Source organism: Prinia subflava, chromosome 18, assembly GCF_021018805.1.
Source record: "Prinia subflava isolate CZ2003 ecotype Zambia chromosome 18, Cam_Psub_1.2, whole genome shotgun sequence".
Classification (NCBI taxonomy): Eukaryota; Metazoa; Chordata; class Aves; order Passeriformes; family Cisticolidae; genus Prinia; species Prinia subflava.
In genome coordinates this window covers 9,966,586-9,988,006 of record NC_086264.1, presented here as the reverse complement: position 1 = coordinate 9,988,006, position 21,421 = coordinate 9,966,586, and the positions used below count along the sequence as shown (strand labels likewise).

At 40.7% G+C, this 21,421-nt stretch overlaps 1 protein-coding gene and 1 long non-coding RNA gene across 4 annotated transcripts; one reads left to right on the top strand and one right to left on the bottom strand.

The window, feature by feature from the left end:
- The first annotated feature begins 492 nt into the window (after nucleotides 1-492).
- Nucleotides 493-19,492, top strand: MGARP (mitochondria localized glutamic acid rich protein). Of its 3 annotated transcripts, none has more exons than XR_010082653.1 (6): nucleotides 493-664; nucleotides 2,034-2,137; nucleotides 3,218-3,320; nucleotides 7,443-7,751; nucleotides 15,304-15,432; nucleotides 16,729-19,492. XR_010082653.1 is itself a non-coding variant. In XM_063415344.1 (6 exons), exons 1-5 carry the CDS (start codon nucleotides 580-582, stop codon nucleotides 15,348-15,350), a joined length of 648 nt encoding a protein of 215 aa, XP_063271414.1. In that variant the 5' UTR covers nucleotides 493-579; the 3' UTR covers nucleotides 15,351-15,352; nucleotides 16,736-19,492. The 3 variants fall into 3 exon arrangements, 2 of the variants coding, with proteins under 2 accessions (XP_063271414.1, XP_063271413.1); XM_063415344.1 differs by having other exon boundaries at nucleotides 15,304-15,352; nucleotides 16,736-19,492; XM_063415343.1 differs by having other exon boundaries at nucleotides 15,304-15,352.
- Nucleotides 7,557-20,764, bottom strand: LOC134559971 (uncharacterized). The gene is made up of 3 exons (XR_010082655.1): nucleotides 19,733-20,764; nucleotides 10,614-10,668; nucleotides 7,557-7,658 (listed from the first exon to the last, which is right to left on the bottom strand). It is a non-coding gene; the product is annotated as an uncharacterized LOC134559971 (long non-coding RNA).
- Between the last annotated feature and the right edge of the window lie 657 nt (nucleotides 20,765-21,421).

The following is a 21,421-nucleotide window of genomic DNA, read 5'->3' as shown; positions in this document are numbered from 1 at the left end:
AGGAGAATCAGGGCTATGGCCAACGGTGTAGGCAGGACAAGGAGAGCTGCACCGGTTTACCCGGACACGCCCGTGGCTGTGACCGTCAGCGCGATCCCGGAGCAGCGATTCACTCCCAGCGTTTCACCGAACGCCTTTGGCACGGTGCTGAACCTCAGTGCCCTTCGCCGTGAACGCAGTCGATTCCTCCGTTTCTTTCTCTTGGAGAAATTCCTTTTTCAGTAACACAGCAGTTCCTCGCTGTCTTCCCTCTCCTCGCTCAGTGCCGTGCTGTTATTCCCGGGTGTATCGTTGCAGTCGGTACCGAGCGCCAGTCGCCCTTTCCTTGCCGTGGGGCCGGTCGGTGTCGGCAGCGCCGGGCACTGCGCAGCGAGCGCTGCGCTCCAGAGCCGCCGCCTCCTCCCGCCGCAGCCGGGGCTCCGCTCCCCCCTCCGCCGCCCCCGCGCCGCCCCGGGGCTCCCCCGGCCGGGAGCGCCGTCCAGGTGCGCGGGGCGGGGCTGAGCTCGGCCCGCCCCGAGGCGGGCCCGCTGCCTGCCGCCGAGCATCCCGGAGTGGGCTCCGTTCTGCTGCTCCGCCACCATGTCCCTGTGCCGGGCCGCCTCGCAGGCGCTGGCCTGCCGCCTGGGCAGGGCTCCCGCCGCCGCCAGCCGCCTCAAGCAGCGCGGTACGCGGGGATCGCCGGGGGCGGAGGGGACGCGCGGAGGTCGCGGGCGGGGGCGGCCGGGGCCCGCACAGGTGCGGCGGGGGCGGGCGGGAGCCGGGCGCGGCTGCTCGGTCATCCCGGGCTCCGGCACTGGCTGCTCAGAGCTCCGCCGCCATCCGCTGCGCAGCCCAGCCGGCCCGGGACCCCCTCTCCCCCCTCCGTGGTAAAACGGTGGCCGCTGCTGCCTTCCCTTCCTTACAGAACAGCGCGGTCCGTATCGCCCGCTGGGGCTGCCGGCCCCGGGAGGGAACGGGAGCAGACCCGGGGGTGCCGCAGCCGTGGCTTTTGGCGCATCAGAGGTTGTGTAACCAGTGGCAAAAACGATCTGCCAGCCGTGTTGGGCGATGGCAGCTTGCTGCCCACTGTCCTGCTGCAGCTAGCAGCCCCGAGGAGAGGGTTAAGGACACACTGCTGCTGAACGGAAATGTAAATGCACGCAAATCCATTAGGATGCCCGGCTGCCGGAGAGGAGTCTGAAGTGTGTCATGAGACAGATGATGCTAAAGATAATCTGGCACTCGATGGCAATGTTTTGACATGGTGATTATTTTTGCAGCTCTCAATTGTAATGCTCAGAGCCATTTTATTTTTCATGAGCACTTTTTCAATGAGACATTTCTCATCTGGGATCAAGTCACGAAATTCAGCAGAAAGCTTGGCTGACCAAGAGAATTACATGTGTTTTTTATGGATCTCTTTTTGAGATGTACATATGAATCCAAGACTGCAGTAAGAATCAGTTTATAACAAATGAATCAGTAGCACTGCTGTTAGAATTAATAGATAGCCAATCAGGGAAAAAACTGTGTAATCCTACCTCTCTGCCCTGTTGGCCAATTTATGAGGTGAAGGATATGTATCAAAGTGTCAGCAGTCTGAGAGCTAAAGAACATCAATTCAAACACAAAAACTTTTTAAAAAGATTCCTTGCTGTTAACATGAAGAAAGACTTCATTACTTCTGTTGATCATAAGGAATAAGGACAGATTAATTATTTTACCTAGCTTAGTCAGGAACTATTCTACATTCCTTTCTGCTTTTTAACATTCCTTAGTCTATAGAGGCTGTGCCCAGTACTTGGAAGCTGATGGCAGACAATGTGGTTCACAGAAAAACACCTCTCAGGAAGAGCTCAGCCATGGACCTTATTCATTTGAGCACCTGTGTAACTCAATCACAGGATACATCAATAAGCTGTACTTCTCTAAAAGCCCCTTCTTCTAAAAGGGGTTTTAAACCCTTTTTGAATCATTCTTTCAGATCCCATCATTCTTTTTTGTGATCATGTTTTAGCAGCACTTTACATCAATTCACCTAATGGTTTTTGTAGCGCCTCCTCGCCAGATGTCCTCTGGGCGTGTTCCCGGCTCCCCTGGAGACAGCATGATCATCTATCTCCTTGCTGGTGTTGCTGCTTTTGGTGGATTATTTTATGTAAGTGTTTGGGGATGGAGCTGTTTGTGCTTCCTGAGCTGGCACGGTGTAAGGTGTGTTCTGGGTTAAAGAGTATGGTCAAGATGCAAACCATCAACGGATGTGGATGTTGTAGCACACAGCTAAGTCAGCCTAACTTAGAAATCAGCTTAAGAGCATTTAGTGAAGCTGAAAGCCTGTTGCTTGCCTGTTTCACTGTTACTTTGGTAAGTAGTGCTGGGTCATTCTTAGTGGAAAGCATATTTCAAACTATGTGAAATGAATGTGTCCAAAGATGGAGTAAGACACCTCTCTCTAACCCCTTGCCTTGTCTGGTCAACCAGAAATTATAATCAGCAATATCTCAGAGTGGGCAAGGCAGATGTGAAATAAGTGGTCTGAAGCTGCAAGGGGAAGATGTGAACCTTGTTAGATTGGGCACAAAAAAAAAAAAATATATATATACATATATAAGAGCATTAATTACTTCAAGAAAGCATGTTAAAGTTTTGTAAGCATCTGCTTTTGTTAAGCTTTTCAGTAACTATTCTCTTCCCTTCTAAATATATCAGATTCTGTGCTTCACATCCCTAAATCCTCCATTTTATAGCTTACTTCTACCCCTCTCCCCCACGATGAGATTGTGACTAACACACCCCAGAGAGGTACATATTTCCCTGTCCCACAAGTAATCCTCTTGAATAGTAAGTAGCTATTTGTTCAAAATATCAAACATGTCTGATTGCATTTCTGAATGAATAACATCTTCTCTTGCTGTCACATTTTTTACCACATTACAAAAATAATAATCTTAATCTAATTATCTTTTAAGACATTGTTTTCAATTCCTGGAACACTGTAGTATTTCAAAAGCTGAGTGGTATATTGTATTTGCTTTCTAATGACAGAGAAATATGAAATGTGTAAATATATTAGTACAGCAGATTGTTAATTTTTTTAAACCTTGCTTAGGATAAATTTTATGTGCATTTTAAGATAGGGAGTAGCACTTGCTTGAAGTCCCTTCTCTCCCCCTCCCCTCTTTGTGTTTGGTGTATTTGTAGGGGTGTAGCTGTAAATTCAGGTATAATTCCCTTTCAGGCCTACAGAGTAGTCAGTTCACCCCGCAGCAAGTTTACTGAGCAGACAAATACCCTTCGTGAGAGAGCCGAGGAGTGGAAAAGCAATCCCTGGTCAAGGAAGGGTGAGTTAAGCGCTTCTCTCTTGTTCCCTGGGTAGATGAGGATTTGGAACAGATTTCTGGATTGTCTAATCAGGCTTTAGCACTGTCCAAGTTCTTGTCTGAACTGTGTGAGTGGGAGGGAAGACAAAGGTGGCTGTGCAGTGTTCTGTCACAGAGCTGCTGCTGCACGAATTTTGGTAATGTTCAGGCAGTGAATCTGCCCTTTGATCCACCTGTGGAATCTCTTCGGATGGAAAGAGTTGATGTGTGAATATTATTAATTGTATAATGGCTATTTGATTCACTGGAAGCTTAATGAAACTTGATTGAATACGTAATGCTGTCAAAATCAGTCTTGTTCTTTTGTTTTCGGGGGGGAGAGAAGATAATATCTTTTTTTCAGTCAACAGGTTGGCTTCAGGCCACATGCCATCAGGGAATACAGTTCAATAGGGAAAAAACCCTACATTTAAAAAAATATTTTAACTTGGGCCAATTTTTTGTCCTACAACTTCGATTTTGAGTTTTCTAATTTGGGGTTAAATGAAATGCAGGTGTTACCTAAATGTATAGCAAATCCTTACTTAGCTCTTCATGCTTGAATAATTAGACCATGTTAGTTCAAATACTTGTAATGGAATGTTGTCCCTGTCTACATCAATTAGTGTTATAGCATTAATGTAAAAGGTAGAACTTTGGCAAGCATGGCCTTGCTAGCAAAAGCAATTAGGAAAATTTCTTAAGCAATTACAAAATTTATTTATTTATTTTTATTTGGTTGTTATTTAAAAATAAATAAAATATTGAAGCCAGAGCACTTGAAGCTCTTCCTTTTTTTTTTAATGTTGACATCTAGGGAATTGATTTAATGTATTTGCATGCACACGAAGAATAGATTTGAACAAAGAATCTTGAGTTTAAATTTTGTTTTCAGTGTGAGAACATCATTTAAATTGTCTGCCTCTATTTCTTTAGAAATAGTTAGCCTTGAACTTCTACAAAATATGCTTTAGTTTCAGAACTTTAAAATTACAGATCTTAAGATTTAAAGTAGGCAAGTACATTAATTTCCAAAACATAAAGCAGCTGAACACAGTATAGTTTTAAAGCTCAATTGTTTAAATAAATGCTGAGAATTCAGCCCCAATTTGCAGTCCTTCATTGTCCCTAAAATAAGAAATGTACCCAGGACCAAAGCAGATCTCTCGTAGGGACGTGGTCTCCTGCTGTTTAGGGCAGAAGTGAGGATTACCCTTGTTCCACTCTGACTGCCATAGCTGGGAGAGCAGGGAGGCATTGAGCAAACCTGCCAACACATTCCTGGTGATATCAGTGCATTCCCTCTTTTCTTTAAGGTGCCCTTCTGCCAGGTACTGGGGTTTGGCCCTGCCCTGCCCCATGCTGGGGTGAAATACCCGCAGCACTGAGTGCTCAGCAGCTGATCCTGGGTACTCTCCAGACATCCCATCCTCTGCTGCTTTGTGCTGCTAAATAAGTCCCATTAATGTCACAAACAGTGGCAGATGATTGCTGCCTCCCTTTTGATTGATAGTAAGAAGTCCAGAATGTTTCTAAGGCCACTCAGTGAATACAGTTGAAACTTCTTTCCTGCATTATTTTCAATATTTGACTTCTGAATATATGCTCAGCCTAGAGTTTTTAGCTGGACTTCTGAGCAGATAATTCCAATTCACAGGACAAATCCACCGTTGAATCAGCTCCTTTTTAAAATCCTTCTTCATTCCCAGCTGTGTGCACCCAAAAGAACAGAACATTAAGAATGAGCATCAGTTCTGTTCTTACTTTTCCTGCAGAATCCTCTGTGTGCATTCTCAAATGAATTAACACCCCTCTTCCTCCCCTTTTTCTCCTGTTCCCTGCATAGTCATATTTTTTGTGTTTATCTTGTCACAGAGTGTTAGCATAGTATTGCTTTTCCCAGAAGTGCCATTGCAGTTTCTTTTCCCTGTGCATTCTTTAGAGTCAGTCCTTACACTTTTTCACAGTAAGCATTGCTGATAAGAGCAGTTAAAAATTCTGTTCTCAAAGTATTCTGATATATTTTTAGGGGCACATTAAATTAGAATAAGCTCTAAAACAGAGCTGGTAACTATATGAAGTGGTGGATAGAAAAGCAGTGTGCCAAGCAGCATGTTCATGGTGTATTTGCTGCCTATGGTTAAAGAACTTTCTAGGTGGAAGAATTTAATATTGGAGAGCAGCTGATCAGAGATTCTTTTGATAGGATTTTTGTGGTTTCTCATGTGGGGGAAAATTCTCCCCTTATGCCTGAACCCAAAATGTCTGTTACAGAGAATTGTACATAACAAACTAGTCTGTCAAAACAAAAGAAACAATCATTCTAGGGCTCTTTGTTAATTAGAGGGTTGAAATGATATTTAATGATATTTTAATTAATGATAACAGATATTTAGAAAACAGATATTTAGATCTGATAGCAAATTTTCTGTGCCTCTTTTTAACTGAAAGGGGAGGGATTTAAAAAGTCCCTAGAAGAAGCCTGACTCAAAGTAGCAGTAGAAAATCTGGGACATCATTTGAAATGTAAAATGATGTTTGGCTTGCAGGATGTTCTACTTGCTTATTTAGTGAATACTGAGTTTTGTCTTCCATTTGTTGTTTGTGACCCTTAAGCTTGTTCCTGATTTCCTTCTTTTTTAACTATGACTTTTCTTTTTAACTCATCACAAGCTGATTCAATCTTTATAATCTATACTCTGCTTTTACACTTTCCAGACTTTCTAATCTATATGCTTTTACACTTTCCAGACACAAGGGAAATCTCTTTCCAAACCTGAGGAAGTTAAATACAAACAAAGGACAGTTGTTCACCTTTGAGTACATTGCAGCCAACCTTGGGATGACTTTATACCTTCTCTTGTAAAACTCCATTCGTGTGAGACTTTAAAAGAGCTACCTATGTTTGCAAGGCCAAACCATATTGAGCTTATTACTGAATCTGCTTTGTAGAAGGCAGTTCTGAGATGAGAAGCTGGCTGTTCTGAATTAATGCACTTTATATTTGACTATCCAATAAAGTGTGCTGAATGCTGAGCTTGGCTGTTAGCCTGTTCTTTGTCTAATGAATTTAGGCTTTTTTTTTTTTTAACAGTATTTTCTTAAAGGGACATGATCAGGTTGCATAATGCAAAGTTTTGATTTTTACTGAGCAATGAATGGGCTTGTCTTGAAACCTGAACACAAAATGAGAGGCTTTCACTGGCATAAGAAGACCAAGAAATAAAATTGATCTCTTTAGTTTTGGAACAGATACAAAAGAATCAAACAAACTCTGACTATGTCTCTTTAAGCTCTTTTGTTTCAATTCTCACATAGTTTATAAACTTTATTTCCAGTCCTATTTTTCACATGGTGAGTTGATTCTGGTTGTGAACTTGCAATGAACAGTTGGTTTATAACTTTTCCTTTGTGAACGTGATGTTAGTGCATGTTTGCATGGTGGTTGAGCATCCTTGCTGCTTTGTGCTGCTGACTTGTCTCAGCTGAATTTGAAGTGATGCATGACTGGGAAAAACACTGTTTTTCATATTCTAAGGAACAGGACCCACAGTGGTGTAAATGAGACTTTAAAAGCGAGTTGTGAGTTGTAAAAAGAAAGCAGTCAGTCAGAAGTGGTCATGTCTCATGTAAGAAAGTGAGCTCTGACCACTTTAAATTAGCAAGTTATTTTCTTACTTAGATAAGACCAAATGTCTTATTTCCCACGTGGTAATTCCACAGAGTCACACTCCCTCTGGCACCTGTGTGTACCATCACTGCCCCTTTCAGCAGAGGGGTTTGAGGCAACACTTGCCAAGGTCCTTTGTTATCCTCCCTGCACCCCCAACACTTGCTTTAAGCCACAGTTTCTTTTCTTATCACACTGAAAGATGTTATGAAAGTCAGTAATTAAGAATATGGTTTCCTCATCTTGTACACATAGTTTTTTGATGCCACATTAGACAATATGGGAGATTCATTATCGATCCTTTTTTGTTGTTAATTCTGATCCCAAACCTTAGCTTCCCACTTTAAATGAGGATGATGATAAAAAAGTAGTTGGTGATTTTTTTGTTGCATGCATGCATTTTACTCTCTTTATTGTATTGACTAAATCCTTAGAAGGTGATGGAGAAGAGAAGGACGAAGTCACTGAAGCAGAGAAGGCCACGGAAGAGGCTGAGGCAGCAGCTGCTGTTGAAGCTGCAGCACAGGATGAGAGTTCTGGACCCACAGCACAGGAGGAGAGTGCTGCACCCACAGCACAGGAGGAGAGTGCTGGGGGATCCCCAGAAGCTGGAGGGGAGAATGATTTACTGGCTCCAGAGGTACCCCAGGCTGTGGAGGAAGCACAGCAGGAAGGTGCTGCTAACTCAGAAGCTGCTGCTAATTTGGAACTTGCTGCTAATTCAGAAGCTGCTGCAGTTCAAGGTTAACTTATGAATGTGGTTTTTGAGTGTGTGTGTGTGGTGGATTCTAAAGCTCTGCCTCTTACAGAACATTAAGAATAGCATCAGTGTTCCTAATGGAGTTTGTCCTGCAGTGAAAACTAATTCAGGCATTAACTTGACATATCATGAGCATAAGGTAATTAAGTTTATTAAATCAGTGTCTCTGAAAGCATCCTGCCTCTGGCACCAGAGTTACTGTCTAAAACAAGCAGAGTCAAATGTTTGTTTTACTACTCCATCCTGTTTCTTGAGCTATTGAGTTAAGCATACAATGTAAATGTATGATTATACAGGGATGTGCAAAAAAACCCCACCCAAACCAAAACAGATATCAAACAAGCAAACAACCCAGCCTTGGAGCTGGATGCTTAATACTTAATCAGGGTAATTTCCATTTCAGACAGTTAACAGTTGTACCTCCCTGGAATGTTCTCCTTGCCTCAAGTTAAGCAATTTACAATCCATTAGTGGTATCTGGAATTCTGTGAAATACTGTTACCAAAATAAGCACTGAACTATGTTACTCTGTTTCCAAGGTTTTAACTTCCTCTAACTTCTAATTTTCTCTACCTTTTTATTGCTTGACCTGTCACTCTTGATTAGTGCCCAATGCTGGTTAAATTCCTGTTGTTCTCCTTCTAGTGTACTCTGTGTCTGGGACCATAAATTGTTTTTTTTAGAAAAACCAAATGCTGTAAAATTCACAGATTGCAACTGCTACTTGGATTAGGCAAAGTTGTTGACTTCTGGTGTTTGGGTTGTCACCATAAACTTCTCCAACTCTGGTATTGAGGCTTGAGGTTTTGGCATTATCAACTGAAAGAACAGAAGCAGTTAGTCCCAAACCATGCTTTTCCAGACTTCTTCCTGATTTCTCTAGCATAGATTTTTTTCTAATTTTGGAAGTATTGGAGGGCATGGTCTCTTCTCTGTTATTTCCAAGGCCGTTTGAGTGAGTGACTGGGTTTGGGGAGGATTAGTGTGTGAATGTGCCAGTGCTTTCCATGCTAAGCTTCAAACACACTACAATGCCAGTTGTCTGCAGCCTAGAGAAACAAATGGAGGCTGCTCTGGACAGGAGCTGCTGCTTTTGGGACAGGACTTTTGCTGACCCCATCATCCAGTGATGCCAAGCAGACAAAAGCACCCGATATAATCAGTGCACGCTGGCTTGGCTTGGTAAGTTACCAAATTCTGGCTGTGCTGACACTGTTAGTACTTAGAAAATGACTGAAGAGTCCCCAGAGTGATTTGCAATTTCTCACACTTATTCAGAGGCTTTCAGAATGGTGTTGCTCAGTAGAACAGACACGTCCTTCTAAGCATCTGTGTGAGATAGAAGAATGAGGATTTTTTTCTCTTTACTGATGATGATAGACTGATCTTGCTAAATTAGGCCCTAAGAAGTTGTATTATGTAAATAGTATCCTATGGGGGAAGCATCTGTATCTGGAACTTCTTAAATCATTGATTGTAGAATAAACTCTCTTCAAGGGAGCCTTCTGGTCATTAGTATGAACTAATGAGGCTTTTCTTGGGAACTAGTGACCTACATCAGGCACAAAAAACCTGTGATGTGCTCGGCTGATTGAACATATTTCTCTTTCTGTAGGGAGTGATGAAAACTTTTATTCTTAATAATGTGCTTCATAATGCCATGATTTAAGCTCTCAGCTGGACCTCATGGATTTTTATCTGGATTGCTTGTGGATGGCTTGCAAAAAGGAAAAGATGTCATATTTGTATACTGGAAGATTTATTAGAAATCCCAGCTTTCCTTTTTTCATCAAAGACCTTGGGCCCTGAGCCTTTGGTTTGTGTCCATCCTGTGGAATAGCTGGAATGCCAGAGGGACTAAACTGATGCCCATGGGCTCTGGTGAGGGAGGGCTGAGGCTGAGGCTGCCTTCGTGCTGTGTTCAAATAAACAGCACGATCAGGCCAGGGCAGTTCCACAAACAATTCATTGCCAGCCTCTGGTTCCTACCCTTGCATTCACAGAGTGAAAAATGATCAGTGCTTTTCTAACCTTGACTCTGTTGGGAACTAAAAAGTTTGTGTGGAGCTCCAGTGCTGATTTCACAGTGGTGTAGAGAGGCTTTAGTCTGTGGTCAACCACTCAGGACCTTTTTCCTTTTTAAGCCCAATGTTGAGGTGTTAAGTGTTTTTCCTTTCTAAGCAGTAAGTTGGGTAACTTGCTCTAGCTGGAATCCTAAATGTTAATAAATAAATAAATGAATAAAAAGCCAGAGAGGAGAGAGAGGGCATTTCAGCTGGTCCTGAGTGACATTCCTGGTGATGGGGTGTTCCTGGTGGGTATCTGCAAGCCCTCCACACTGAGATCTTCCTGGCCACTGGCACCTGAAGCGCTTGGTGATGTTCCAGGGACAGCTGCACTGCTTTGCCTGTTTTGTCCCAAAGTGCCTCTGTGATTATTATTTCCCCTGTTCCTGTTGTGAGGTTTGAACAGAGGAGGAGGTGTGGAACCCAGCCATGCCTGGGGTGACAGGGGGCTTCTGGTGAAAGCATGGGAGGGACCTGAGCTCTCATCACCACCTCAGGATTTCGAACAATTTCCCTTTCCATTTTCCCTAAGGCTGATGGAACCAAAAGATGTGAAGTTGTCTTAAAGGGAATCAGTTTCTTGCTGTCTTCTCCCCTGGATTATATCTGAATGAGCCAAGTACCCCTGCTTCTTGTGCACTATTTCTTAAATAAATTCTTGAATTACTTTCTAAATGTGACAGAATTTTACTTTTTAAAAGTCAATTCTACTCCATGGCCGGTTTTCAATTAGGTCTTTAAACTATGGAAAGGAACTGGGAATATTTTGCTCTGCTTACCTTAACATTTCAGGGACGTCCTGAGACCTTCAATGGGCCTGACTGAGGAAGCTTTCTGTAAACAAAAGCATCACATTCTAATGTCAGATGGTCTTTAAAAGACTGTTCATAAAATACTGTTTCTAATTTCACAATTTAATTTGATTTTTCCCCTCCTCTCTGCCTTTGGAATTAGTTTGACATTGGTTATGTTATCGGCAGCTTGAAATATCCAAGCCTTGTTTTGTACTTCAGCTCTGGTTTGTGTGCTCCAGGGGGATTCCATTTGTGTGATGCTGGCTAGCTTGTATTATTTTAGCTTTATAAAACCAAATTCTTCTGCAAAGAATATTTTAAAAGTAATTGAACCTGGTGTCTGGCATTACAGATACCAGCCTCATCTTGACTGCCTAGGAAAAAAAAATCATCATATGAAGGATACTGCTTTAAGTAAAGTGATTCACTCAGAAAAGTACATTTTTAAATCTTTTAAAATTGCAGGATACCAGTGCCTGCCTTTGTTTTGTTGTTGTTGTTGTTGTTTCTAACTGAAAAGATCACTTTTAAATGAATCAAAGATTAGGATTAGAATCAAAATATGTTCGTTTTAAATCCATTAGTAAGGAAATGCAAAACTGAGGGGAGAAATACAGGCTGTACTCCTGAGAGGGCTGGGGTTATCTTGTATGGTCTTGTTATAAAACTTCTGTCCTGCTGGAAGGAATCCCCACCTCTCCCCAAGCAAGGGAGAGACTGAATATAACTTTCATTTTAAATTCTGCAACAGCTATCTTGTTCATCTCTACTGTAAATAAGGAAAACATACTTAGAAAACCACTTAAAAATACAAGGTAGAAGCTTAAAATCCAGTTAAGATTTAAAAATATAATATACAAATTAGTTTATATCTCTTCCACCTCCTTGCTTCAAGGTCATCTTCTAGCATGTTTTCTATTAGGTGGTAGGACATGACTGCCAGTGTGAGCTGGCCAAATTTTGCACTAGAGCTTTACATCCCAGACAAAAATCCAGGCTGATTCTGCATAAAAACTGCATCAGGAAAGTTGGGCAGTTCTGACTCTGGAAGTCAATGCCTGTGCATGGGGTTCCCTTTATTATTAGCAGGAGAAAGTCAGTCTGGGCGTGTTATTTTATATTATCAGCTGCAGCAAAGATGAGTCAGTCACACAGGGCACACAAGTCCCTGCTTATCCTGCCACTCTGTTCTGTGGGGGAATGCTGAGCTCACAAATATTCACACAATCCAAACTGACCATCATGAGCATGCAGAATTCACCCTGTATTTGGACTGTTTTCTACTCTAAGTGCACAGAATTGTGTAGTTCTGCACTCACTCGCAGAGCTGCAAGTTCAGCACTTGTAAAAATTGTCTTTAAGGACTGCAGGAATTCCTACTTTACAGAGGAAGCAGTTTTTAATACTTTTTGTAACTGAAATGATAAGGATGGTTTCCTAAAAAATATATTTCTAGATGAAATGATGCACATTGTGCTAATAAGCTACTGGAGCCTTCTAAATCTGCTGCCTTATTAAAAAAAAAAAAAAAAAAAAAAAAAAAAAAAAAAAAAAAAAAAGAAAAAAAAGAAAAAGGCAAGCAACTAAACACAAGCTTTCAAAACAAATCCACAATTTTCTTTTGTCTGTAAAATCAATTTCCTCTTCTGTATTTATTCTCAACTCAATCCAGATGTGTTTCCACAACAGAAATGGTTTGGTATTGCACGAGGTGCATGTGTAATGTTGCCCAGTCATGTTCTGCTCCTGCAAGTGCAGTTTGGGAGGATGAATTTTATCTCCTAAAGCAGAGGAGCTGAGGACACTGAGGGAGTGCCTGTAGCAGGAGCAGGAGGTATTTTGGGAGTCCCTGTTACACGTCAGCAGTGGATATTGCACAGATGTCACACACTGATGGTGCTGGTGTGGTTCTAACCTTGGGGATGTTTGCTCTCAAAATCCCTGCTGTGTCCAAATCCTTCCGAGTGCTTTGGCAACAGCTGTTGATGCAGTATGCAAAGCCCCTTGACCACAGTGAGTAAATGTGATTAGTTTGATTCCTCTGAAGCTTGAGGTTCTTTTATATTGTTTTTTGTTGAAATCACAGGAAAGTTAAGCTCCTAATTCAGACCTGTAAGTGCTATGGTATATATAAATTGAAGAAAGCTGTGGCCAGCAATACTGGGGTGCAGCTACTTATCCCAGGAGGAAACTGAAAACTGATAAATAACCAGTGAAAAAACTTAAGAAAAAAGATCAACTTTTCAGGAAAAATAAAAGGTAATAATATACACAGAGGCTGAGATCTTTGCTTCCAATATAATACCTTGTATGAAACTGTGAAGTATACCTTCTGTGTACTGCAGAGTAATATTCTGTATATTCTGTAGAGTAAAATATCCAACTAAGATGGGGAGAAGCACAACACACCTAACGAAGCAGGAAAATTGTAAAGCCATTTAACTCCAGTGCTTTTGCTGAAGGATATGTGTGTGCAGGGGGAAGTTTCCCCCAGAGAATTAAGGAAGATCCCAATGAACCCCACTTTTTATTTTGTGCCAAATAATTTTTGGCAGGCTTTAAATTGTATGGGCCAGGATGGAATTATCACTTGACTGAGATCCATTTGGCAGGAATGCTGCAAGTGGGTGTTTTGGTGAAGATGTTCAGGAGCTGGAGTGGTATTGTTCTATAAGGATAATAAAGCAGCTGGGCATTCAGTGGAAAGCATAATATTAAATACCATGTGTCCTCATTGCAGAGAAGCAGTTGCACAATTCAGATTATTTTGTTCAGTTACAGCCTGTAGAAATTGTAAGAAATCTGGCATAAATAGACAAAATGGATTATAATCATCACTGCATGAAGAAATGCAGGAATTTCAGGTTTTCACACTAATCATCATTCAGGAAACAATGCAGGAGCAGTGAGGATACTGTAACTCCTCTACAACTATTTTGAAAAAATAAAGAAGCTTAATATTTTAGTATTTAACTAACAAAAGTTAGAGGTGATTTCAGTTACATCCACTATTTGCTGCTGAGATAATGACAGGCTTATTAACAACTTTGCAATAATTGAACAGTGAAAATCCTTCATCCAAAGATTATGGAAAATGAGTCACCATTGTACCAGGCAGAGATTAAAATATCTAGTATGAAATAGGCTGTTACTGCAGGATTTTACATGGAACAACTGCAAGAGATTAAACTGGATTGAAGAAATATGAAATGCATGCACATTAAAAAAAAAAGAAAAAAGAGAGAGGGTGTGAACAGCACTGGGGTTAAATTTAACATTCAGGGAAACACAAAGGAGAAATGCCTAAGCTTTGTTCAGGGGGGGTTCAGGGCATCATTCATCTGGCTTTGCCCTGGGATCGCAGCAATTCCCTTGGACAGAGAAAAATGTGTTGGCCTTGTGAGTGGAATACAGGGCAACCTGAATCTTCAGCCTGATGCTAGAATATTTTTACATCAAAACTACCCATGATGTCTTTTCAAGGTTATGTGGAGTGTAGATGTAATGTCCTATGAATTTGACAGAAATCAGAAAACAAAGCAGCAGTATCTGCAAGAGATAATATATACATTAGAGAATATTTGCTGATGTCTAAATACATGAAAATAGCTCCAATTTATAGGTTTCTGCCCCAGGGTTGGAAAGAGGCAGACTTTCCCTGGAATTCCATTTGTAAGATAAAATTTAATTATCTGATAGATCCTGTTGTCTTCAGCTGTTTCAAGCATTTATCTTGGTCAGGTTCTTCATGCTTTGTGAGCCTTGGTTGCTCACCCTCATTTATGACGGTGAACGGAAAGAGAAGACAATTACCTTTCTAATTTGATTCATAGAAACTGTGAGTAAAATCTTGGATGTTGCAGCTTCTTCTGCCCATGAGGAAAACTTGGACAGTGGCAAGGAAGGAGTAACCTCAGCAGCTCCAGAGATTTCTGACACAGACCCAAAGAGGCAGGATGCTGATGCTGAGGAGTCGTGGCGAACTTCAGAGGGTGCAGGAGTTGAGCTGGGTGTGAAATGTTTGTGTCTGTAAATGCTGGTGGCTGTGTGCACTGAACCAGCTGCAGGAGCATGCAGAACTCCAGTGGTGCAGTGATGGCTGTGTTTGGCATCACAGTGTTAGCAGAAAATCTCATTTTGAAATTACTGGCAGTGCTAAATCTGATGGTGGCAATGTGGTAGCTCAGTGCCCTGCTCAGTAAGTGGCTGGATGTGAACTTATTTAAGAACAAGAAGTTCTCCTTGTGCTTCATATAACACATTTTTTTCAACATCTGTCTTTATTTGAAAGACAGGACTTTCCTAAATTGCATTGGTGTAAAGAAAAATATAGCGCATGTGGTATGAATCAAGCTTGCAGTGCTTTGATGCAGCTATAAACAATCTCATGTTGCTATTGAAGTTGAATGGTGTAATTGAATGCAAAGAAAAATGTGTGTTAAAATCATCTCTGTGGAGATTTTAAGCAGGAGTTTAGAAGTTTGGCCTCTAAATTCTTTTAAAATTAGAATGAAAAAGCTAAAAGGAAAAACGTCTGCATACCTAACACAGCTTTTGGAATTCTATACCTTTAGTCCAAGGATTCTTTGGACTAAGGGAAACAACTTACTTGCCTGTTTGTCATTGAATAAATAATTTCCCGTGTTTCTCACTGGTGTTTTGTCTCCATTTTCAGTTTCTGAGGAGGAGAAGACCACTGAAGAAGTTGCTAAAGAGCCCTAAAGGTACACAGTACAGTTGCAGCATGTGGTTTTCTGCTCTTCACCTATCTTTTGTTCTCAGTTAGTGGCAATTGCAGCATGTGGTAAGTGCACATGCACTGTTATGGTGAATTTATATTTCTGCTCTCAACAAAAAAGAACTTTCTTGAAGTATTTCTTATTTTTTGGGAACCACTGCCAGCATCTTTTAGAGGCTAGATAGCAAATCCTGTATCAATTGTCATGCTGTGTATTTATTTATAGCTTTATCTTAGTCCCAAGCAAACTGGATAAAGACCTGAGAGTTGTAGCTCTCAACCAGACAAAAATTCTTCTATGGATATTTGGTTTAAATTATCTATGGCTACTGGACTTCTGGATTGTTGTTCTATACAATAAAGAAAACATCTTCGATGGAACAAATTGAAAATGAAAAGAAGATAAAAGAATAGATTAATCTGCTACTAGTGTAGGTCCAGTCAATTCTGCTTAAACTGTTTGGACTCTTTGACAAAAAAAATTACTTTTTATGAGTATCGCAACACAAGTTTACAAAAGGGCCTCTTACTGAGTTTCAATCTGATCTTGTAAGCAGGGGGGAAGAGATTTATGAAATATTTTACTACTTGGTGCTGGAAGATTACTGGCTGTCATTTGACCAAATTACAAGTCTAGAACCACATTCACATTGCATTCCCAGTCAGGAAAAAATTATATATATATATATTTTTTTTTTTTAAATTTTTTTTTAGTGTGTTTTGATTGTAAACACTTTGGAGTATGAAGCTTAACTCTTTTTAAGGAATTCAAGGCAAAAAAAAAACTAAATTAAAAGAATGCTGATATGAGAATCAAATCACTATCTAGTTAACTTCTTTAAAAAATTACTGATTATTCAGTAAAGGGATAGAGGAAGTAGTAATGGAGTAAATCCTCAGATAAAGCACTGAGTTGATGCTCAGAGCATGCCTGAGTAAAGATGTTCAGCCATTTTACTGAGTGTGGCTATTGGGCCCAAACTGATGCTGCTATGGAACTATCTGTATCAGTAATCTCAGTAAATCAGTGAAAAACCAGTTGTTTTACCTTGTGCTTAAAGTTAAGCATGTAACTATTTGTACAAATCCAGCACGCAGGGGAATTCACTTACTCCTGAGCAATGTGGATGAACATGAGGGATTCCTTGAAAGTGACCTTTGGTGATGGCAGCAGAGCAAGTTTCCATCAGATAAGCATGATTTACACATCAGTGCTCTGTAATTCACTTAACTGGTAACCTGCAGCCAAATTGACAGTGTGCTTTGAATGTTTGCAAAGAAAAAGACCTTATGAACTGTGTCTGTTGCTAAACATCATTAATTGTCCCTTCCTCTAATCAGATTCTTTTTTCTCTTTCCCAGTAAGCAGTGAAGACGCCTTTGTAAAGTTTAATGCAAATATTTGTGGCAATCCACCAGCTGATTCCTGTGTGAAACCTCATACTCTTCCTTGAAGACATAAAAGAAACTGCAGTTTGTCCCACCACACACTGGTTATTACGGCCAGTATTCAGTGCTGCAAGAGCTGATTTACATTGCCTAGAGAAACGCTCCTGTGATTACATCTCTGCTCTAGAAAGTAGCATCCAGTCAAGCCACTCAGCATGTCCTAAATAAATGTGCTAAGAGAAGCAGTAGACTTAACTAAACCATGCCAGATGAACTCCCTCTAGGTCTTTGTTGTCTTGATATGTACATTGATTTCTTACTTTTGGTCCAAACTGTTGTGCATAGTTACACCTTTGTTACATTCCATGGTAAAATGTAAGCAAAAGGTTTTAAAATCAAGTCAAAATATTATAAAAGTACCTGTTAGCATCTTTAAATTGTATCACAGGGAAAAAAACAACGTGTTTGCTCCTGAGTTTGGACTTGTGACTGTTAGCATAGGACATCTGGCTGCACAAGATCTAATTTTCCCCCTGCAGAAACATTTCAGATGCCACCATTCCTGGCACAATAACATCCAGGAGCAAACATTAGAAGGCTCCTGCTTTAGGAAGAAAACCTGTTTGCAAGTAGTAGCAGTAGGTACTTTATAGCAAGACAATCAAAACAGCACTGGTTGGTGTTGTCACCATGTATCAGTGGTGGCTCTGCCTTGGGTGTGCTCTGCTCCTCCCAAATCTCATTCAGCTCCCTGAGGTCTCTCTGTGCTGCTCTGTCTTGGCAGTGGTTGTGTAGCTGTAGTGTAAAACACAAAGGTTTGGTATAAACCTCCAATCTGGTACAAATCACCAGCCTTTGTGGTGATTTGTGGCCTTTTAGGCCAGGGCAAAGCCTGTCTCTGAGATCTTGCACACAGAGAGTAAAATCCTTGTGAAGGGCTATGCAAAGGGTGTTCAAATGGACAGGCATTCTTGGGGAGTAAGAAAGAACTGAACAGCTAAATAACCTTTTCTCAGTATTTGCTTCATAAAAAATACATTTATTATGAATAATATGTTTGTATGCCACAACCCTCCATTGTGCCACGTGCACGAGCGTGCATCTAACACAAAACACTGAGACCCCATTGCAGCCAACACAGAATGGAAATGATTCTAAACCAGAGCCAAAAAAGGTATATTATGTACTATTTACATAGAAAGTGTGTTTTATAAGGTGTGTCTGACTCTTTTCAAGTGGAAGTTTGGAAAATGCTGAAAGGGAAACAGCATTATGACATTCCTACCCACAGCACAAAGCAACGCGTGCTCCTTCCCCACTTATAAAGCAAATTATAGAAGTGTTCCAACAAAAATATAACCTGTTGCTCCTGGACCTACTTAGGAATAACTGGAATAATGCAGAGGCAAAAGCAGGCTCCTGAGCTACAAGAAGACAAATCACAGCCTTCTGCTTAAAGGATAAAGCCTCTGTGATTAAAAGCAATTTTTGTGGACAAAGCTACTGGAATAAAGATCTTAGACTGATATTTTGTTGGATAAGAGTCTATCTTTATTTATCTTGTAGATTAAGCATGCTGTGATGGATGTATGCTAAATGTTCTATTTCTTCATTTTCACTAATTCCTAGTAAAAGAAGTTCTTTTAGCTGTATCTAACAGTAGGGTTTCTGAAATTGTAGGCTTTTCTGAATGGCTCTTTATCTCTGGAACCACTCTGGTACATGGCAAAGTATGTTAGCCCTCTGCAGCAGCTGCCTGAATGACTGAATCACAAACTATGGTTTCCAAAACTTTTCATCCTTTCAATTTCAAACAAATGTGAGAGTCCCAAAACAGCCTGTACATGTGCTTTATGCCAGAGTTCCTCTTTTTGTTTGTTTGTTTTGTTTTGTTCAGGTTTTATTAAAAAAAAAAACAAAAACAAAACTAGATGACATGCAGCACAGATGGCCTGCTTCAGCACTTGACTGTCTTAGAGTAACAACAGAACCACATTTATATTTTGAAATTTGCAGAGGTCTGGCCATTGTTGATTCAGTCTTTTTCATATGGAGGCTGAATACAACATAAATGAATATTTTTGTGTCCTTCATTCTCAGAAAAGTGAATTTTTGAGTTGCTACACAAAGGCTGTGATGAACCATGGAAAATGTTGAAAGGTATTGTTGAAATGGATCATTAAGCGGAACAAGGCTACAGCAGAGAACAGACTAAATGAGATGGGAGGAAAGATTTGGTCTTGACAATACACTTCACAGGCCAGAGCAAAGCTTGAGATTCTGGAATTTATCCAAACTGCACATTGCTCCTTTGCCATCAGCAGCTATCTGTGAAAGCAGCTGGCAAGGATTTTCACCTCCCTCTAGAGCTGGTTACTCCCTCTAGTTCACCTCTCTGAAGGGTGACAGCCTGTTGCTGCTGGCAGCTATTCACAAAGCTGAAAATTCTGGAGATAACAAAGTCCATCTAACAATTTCAGGTTTACTTTTTGCCTGTGTTGGTGTAGATCTAGAATTTCGATTTTATTTTCATTTGCTTCTTCAAAACATAAGACAATTACTAGAAATCGTAATTCAAACTGCAAGCTGCCACTCTGCACTTGGAAAACCTGAGAGTGAAATACTTTTGTCAGGATTTCTTATGTTTATGCAACAGGCTTTGATGATGTGATACTACTTTTAAAATCTGTTTTTCTGGAAAAAAAAAACAAAAAACAAAACCAAAAAACCCCCAAAACCCCCCCAAAAAAACAAAAACAAAAAACAAAAACACAAAAAACCCCAAACAAAGACAAAACCCCAATGAATTCCAACCCAGCCAAGAATGTACTGCGATTCTTTTCCTCACCTGGTAGTCTCTTTCCCTCAAAAATTCTGAGCCAACTTCTCAACTTCTGCTCTACCAAGCAGGTCGGAGGAGCACAAGGTTCCTACCAGCTGAGTGAGAATGAGGAATTCTGTAGCTAAAATCAGTTACCTGTAGTGTTTTGCAGCAGATAAGGAAATCCATCCCCGCTCTGCCCCGCCAGGCTCACCGCAGCTTGCGGCGCACATGCTCCACCTGCCGAGCTGACGGCAGCGTTCTGTCCTTGTCTTCTGTTTCTCTCTCCGTCTCTCTTTTCTTTTCTCTACTCCCTTTTTCATCTCCCTTCGGTAGGAGAAAATAAACGGTTCTCATATAATACTGTGGCATTTGCGCTTCATGTCAAAGCAATCTGTCAAAAGGAATCCTCCCCGACTCCCCTTGTAGCAGAATGAGACATTTCTCCATCTGCAGATGTTCTCTACTTCCTCTTGATACTTAGCTGAAATAAATGATGGCTTTAGCAAGCTCTGAAAGGTTGATTTTGATTAACACCCAACAGCTCCTGCATAACAAATGCACAACTTCGGAGCAATAGAAAACTCTTCTTTGTGTGGTCGGTTAATTATTTGTATAAGATTTCATGGGCAGGTCCAGTCTCTTAATTACCTCAAAATTTTGCTCTTTTAGTGATAAATAGTTTTCCTTACTTAAAAACCTTCAGCACTTGGAGATATTTTAAAATATATATGCATGAGCTCTGCTTGTGCTCCAGGAAAAGTATTACACATTGTTGTAGTTGCCGTGTTTCATCTCTGGAAGTTCTGCTGCCTGTTTGTTTTCTTCTCAGTTCAGCATTGATTGTGGTAGGCAAACCAATTAGAGGGAAATATAAAGAAGTGGAAGAGGAGAGACAGCAATATGTACCAAAATCATATTTTCTCTATCTCTATAATATAATTAAATTACTGGGGCCCATGGAGGTTCATTGATCACCCTCCACCCCATAATGTGTTTTTGTTTTTTGGTTTGGTTTTGGTTGTTTGTTTGGTTTTTTTTCTGGCATAAGGCTATCTTCTTTCTAAGCAGGAAATGTTACTCTCCAGTGAGAACTAATTGAGCATAATTAACCATTGGACAACTCACATCATCAAGCAGAAGAGGGCAGTAAATCAACAGCAGTAAGATTACTAAAAGCTGGGACAGAGAAAGCATCCCTCTTCTCCAAAAACCCAGAACTGAACCTAAAAGTGATAAAAGACCTAAAAGTGATACCTCCGACCTTTTAAAGAGCAGACAGACAACTGAAAATTTATTTGTTAATATAAACTAGAAGCAAAATCTGTAACTGACAACATCCAAGAGTATGCCTTACTACTTGTCTGGCAGTCTTAGTGTGTGGTAAAAGCTCAATTTTGCTATGCTGTGTGCTTTACTACAAAGCCACAGCTCATTTAAATTTACACCTCAGTAGTGGCCCCTTACATAAGAGGCTGCTGGTAGCACCATCTATTGTTAGTAATGCCTGACATGATTTTGGAAAGAATCACCAATGTTTCCATGCTTCAGGGCACAGGACTGATATTTTTAGGGCTACCTTTAATCTCAGGGAGATGTTTGTGCCATCCCCGAGTAAAATAACTGCCCGTGTTATTTATCCTGGAAAACTCAAATTGTATGTAACCTGTAAAAGTCAGATTCCAGAGTGTAATGAGCCCTGAAGGATTTCATTTCCTTAGAAAAGGAATGTGATGCCCTGAAAATGCAGAGGGAAGAAATATTCAGTTCAAATGTATAAGGAAGAGGAGCCAGAGCAGTTGGTGGTAACATGCATAGGGCAGAAGCTGAAGTGTGGAAATCAGA